The sequence below is a fragment of the Halyomorpha halys genome, unplaced genomic scaffold (genome assembly GCF_000696795.3).
Source record: "Halyomorpha halys isolate HHAL.00 unplaced genomic scaffold, Hhal_1.1 Scaffold185.1, whole genome shotgun sequence".
Taxonomy (NCBI): domain Eukaryota; kingdom Metazoa; phylum Arthropoda; class Insecta; order Hemiptera; family Pentatomidae; genus Halyomorpha; species Halyomorpha halys.
This window is the reverse complement of record NW_027106126.1, coordinates 79,689-83,393: the sequence shown is the minus strand read 5'-3', so window position 1 is coordinate 83,393 and position 3,705 is coordinate 79,689. Positions and strand designations below refer to the sequence as shown.

The following is a 3,705-nucleotide window of genomic DNA, read 5'->3' as shown; positions in this document are numbered from 1 at the left end:
ATATATATATATATATATATATATACAAGGAGTGTAAGAAGGGTTACAAATATTTTAGTGATAACAAAGTATAATAGCATTAAATGTATATGCAATTAAAAGTTTTAATATTAATGTGAAGAGTGACAAAATAAATTAATGATGCAAATGTGAATTAGTATTTAAGATTGTCTTTGAGGATGGCCAAATTCGCCGAAACGTTTGACTTATATAAATGAAGTGTTTTGAGACTCAAATTGGGTAGAATTTATTTTATTTAAAACTTGCACACACACACTCACACAGATTATATAAATTAGTATATGTACACATTATATGTACATATACTAATCCGAATAGGAAATATCATCTCAATATATTATTACATCTAATCTCCTAAATTTTCCTAGGAACCTTGGCGAATTTCATCAAAATATAAACTTTGTTTATATGTATATAATCGAGCATAAACCCTCCATCACATCAAACATGTTAGAAATCCGCAAGGGTTATAACTTAGTAAACGCAACTCTCACGAAACTGAAGAGCGAACAAGACAAATGGAGCTAAGAATGAGATTACAACAACCAGAAAACTTTTCAGATTAAGGCACTCCTTCAATCTTGAAAGTTTAAGCCGTTAGGGCTCTTTAGTTACTCATTCCACCGCTACCTGGATATCTTTAATTCTTTCAAACCAACTTCTGTTTCCGTCTTCATCATTTCATCCCAGTTAGATTGCATTGGTGATGAGAATTTTTGAGAGGTCCTTATAGATTTAAAATACATGTACTCCAATTTTTTTTATAAAACCTAGAGTTAATATTTTTTACTGTAAAATCAAATAAGTAGAGTATATGTACATACATAATACGCCAGCTCTGATTGCTTTTCCGGCTCTCGTGAGCTATGGAATTTTATAATAATATAATTGAAATATATAATAATATATCTACTTTAAATAACTTAATTTTTTAAGTACAATTTATTTTCGATTAAGGATATTCTCTATAAGATTTTATGAAAACATAATTCAGGATTAGATCTTTAAAACGAAAGCTACCTGAAAACCCGCTCATCTGCTTTGGTCTGTGTTTTAAATACATTGTCTATTACCAACGATCAAAATTTTTTTTATGCATTTTTTTTAGTTCTGTGCTAAAAAATGCAAGACTCATGAAAACAGAAAATCACAATGTCACATCTCACACTGAAAGTCCAAAAGGACACATTAACCAGAGAAAGCAGAACATCCTGACATTCGGTAATAAAAGGAAGGTATACAGTAAAGCTGAGGAACATTTTATTCCAGTCAATTCGTCTCTTCGAACTGTCGCTGTGAGATATAATATTGTAATTTTCTCTTCAGACGATTCCTGAGTTGGCGTAAATTTCACTCCTAATTAATTTATCGATATTTCATAGACTCAAGAATTTACCGTTTGTATCTTCTTTCTAGTTTCAGGCCAACCCTTATATTAATATTAATTATTATTATTACGATTATAATGTTATTAAACAATCCTATATATTAAATGCAAATTGACACTTCAAATGACATTATCCTAACTAACTATATTAAACCTCTAGGTTTATATTAACCAGATACCTCCATCAGTCTAATTAGTCTTAGTGCAGTATAAAATTTAACGTGACTCGATACAAGCTAATTTTCATCTAGAAAATGTCGATTACTGTCAGTTATGGTCAAGCTCAATTGTCTGATATAAGCGAGGAATATGAACCCCTGTGCTGGCAATCAACCTTATAAATTTTTAATGAAAAAAGATGGCCTCAGGCGAGATTGAAAATTGCTATCAGAATTCTCTTATCTCCTTAGATAGTTAGACATGATTTAACGAGGACTCGTCAGCCCCGATATTAAGAGGGAGAAGAATGTGTTTCCACTAACCAACAGATTTAAATAATGATGAACTATATTGCCGGTGAGAAACTAGTCATTGGTCATCAATAACTAGTTTCTCACCAACCTAATTTCAAAGTAGGTCATCTACAGAAAAATCAACGCTGGCTTCTCTGAAATTTTCGAGGAGGTGAGGAGCACCTGTGTGGCAGGTGAATTCCGTAAGTTCCACTCCTTCTCTGTCTAATTAAAATAATTTAAAACACTAAATGATTTCATTTTGTTAAGGCTGTCTGTGTTGAATATTTTATAACTCAATTTGTTTGAAATTGAATAGAATAAAATAAAACTCAGTTTGCTACGGACCACAGAACATTTCTTTGAATATACTTCAATACAGTTTAAATGATTAAGTAGATTAAATTAACATGTAATTATTATAGTAATATTACTATAATATGTTTAAAATAGATAATAATATGTTTAAAATATATAATAATATAATTGAAATATATAATAATATAATTAAAATATATCTATTTTAAATAACTTAATTTTTGAAATACAATTTATTTTTCGATTAAAGATATTCTCTATAAGATTTTATAGAAACATACTTTAAGTTTAGATCTTAAAAACGAAAGTGGCCATAACACTCACTCGTTTGCTACAAGGGTAGGTGGAAATCTTCAAAAGACACGGATAGACCCGTACCTATCCCTGTGTGGGATTTTTACCCACTAAAACCACCGCCCTACACCTGTTTCTCACCCTCCACGGGACCGCCGTTAAGCATTACATCATGGGGATGAGTGGCTGAGTGCCGCCTCATTGCTTTAGGTTATCTCCTGGTTCGCCTATTTTTCTCCATTCTTAACTTTTGCATCACTTATGCAGCAAATCGGTGGCCTGCCATCCAATAATTGTGGTTAAGCAGCATTATGTTGACGATATTATCTACTGTCGGGTCTGAGCCACAAACGCGTCGGAGCTCTATTCTTTCCTCATGAAAGTGGAGGCACAAGAAGAAAACGTATTCTGCACTCTCTCTTCTATTCCTGGGCACAATGAACATTCTCCAGTCTCATCGAGCCTAAATCTATACTGGTAAGCAACCATGCCCTGTGATAAACTGGGTGATGTAATAGTCTACCTCCCCGTGGTTCCTATTCATCCATACCACGTGCCCACATCTGTATTAACCTGCGTGCCCACCTCCCGGAATCGGCAGCCTCCCAACGCTGCTGCCACTGGTCAATGGTTATTTTTCACTCTTCTTCTCTGGCAACGTGTAAGCGTTGTCCATAGTGTCTGCTTCTTTCTTCAACAAGGAATTCTACAGGTGGCATTCGGGCTATCACGCACACGGCTTCGTAGGAAATAGTTTGAAAATAGCTAGCTGTCCTTAAACAAACTCTACGATAAACTGAAACCATCTGTATCCTATATGATATGGTAGCCATTGCTTCTTTCCAAATCGAGGCTGCATATAACATAATGTAGGAGACAACAGTAGCAAGAAGCCTTCGGCTACTTTCTTTGGGACCTTCAACGTTTGGCATAAGACGTGACAAAAAGGATGTCACTTTAGCAGATTTGCCGCTGATATGCTCTTTATGAACATTAAAGCGGAGACGTGCATCGATCATGACTCCTAGCTATTTTAAGCAAGACTGGGGACGAATTTCGTCCCTACCTACCGTGACAGTGATGGGCTCAGTCTGCTTCCTGCTAGTTACTACCTTGGAGAACCTCGGTCTTGTGATCTGAAGTTGTTGGCCTACCGAAGACACCCAACCTCGGATCATAGCAATATCCTGGTTAGCGATGAGGGTAACTTCTTCCAAGTACTTTGCCGCCACT

At 34.9% G+C, this 3,705-nt stretch overlaps 1 protein-coding gene across 1 annotated transcript; it reads right to left on the bottom strand.

The window, feature by feature from the left end:
* Window positions 1-3,110: 3,110 nt before the first annotated feature.
* On the bottom strand, window positions 3,111-3,491 carry LOC136797353 (uncharacterized). Its single transcript, XM_067053693.1, has one exon. The coding sequence runs from the start codon at window positions 3,489-3,491 to the stop codon at window positions 3,111-3,113; it is 381 nt and encodes a 126-aa protein (XP_066909794.1).
* Window positions 3,492-3,705: the final 214 nt, after the last annotated feature.

Coding starts and splice junctions, on each gene's coding strand:
- LOC136797353 (XM_067053693.1), bottom strand. CDS start 3,491: ATGATCGATGCACGTCTCCGCTTTAATGTTCATAAAGAGCATATCAGC.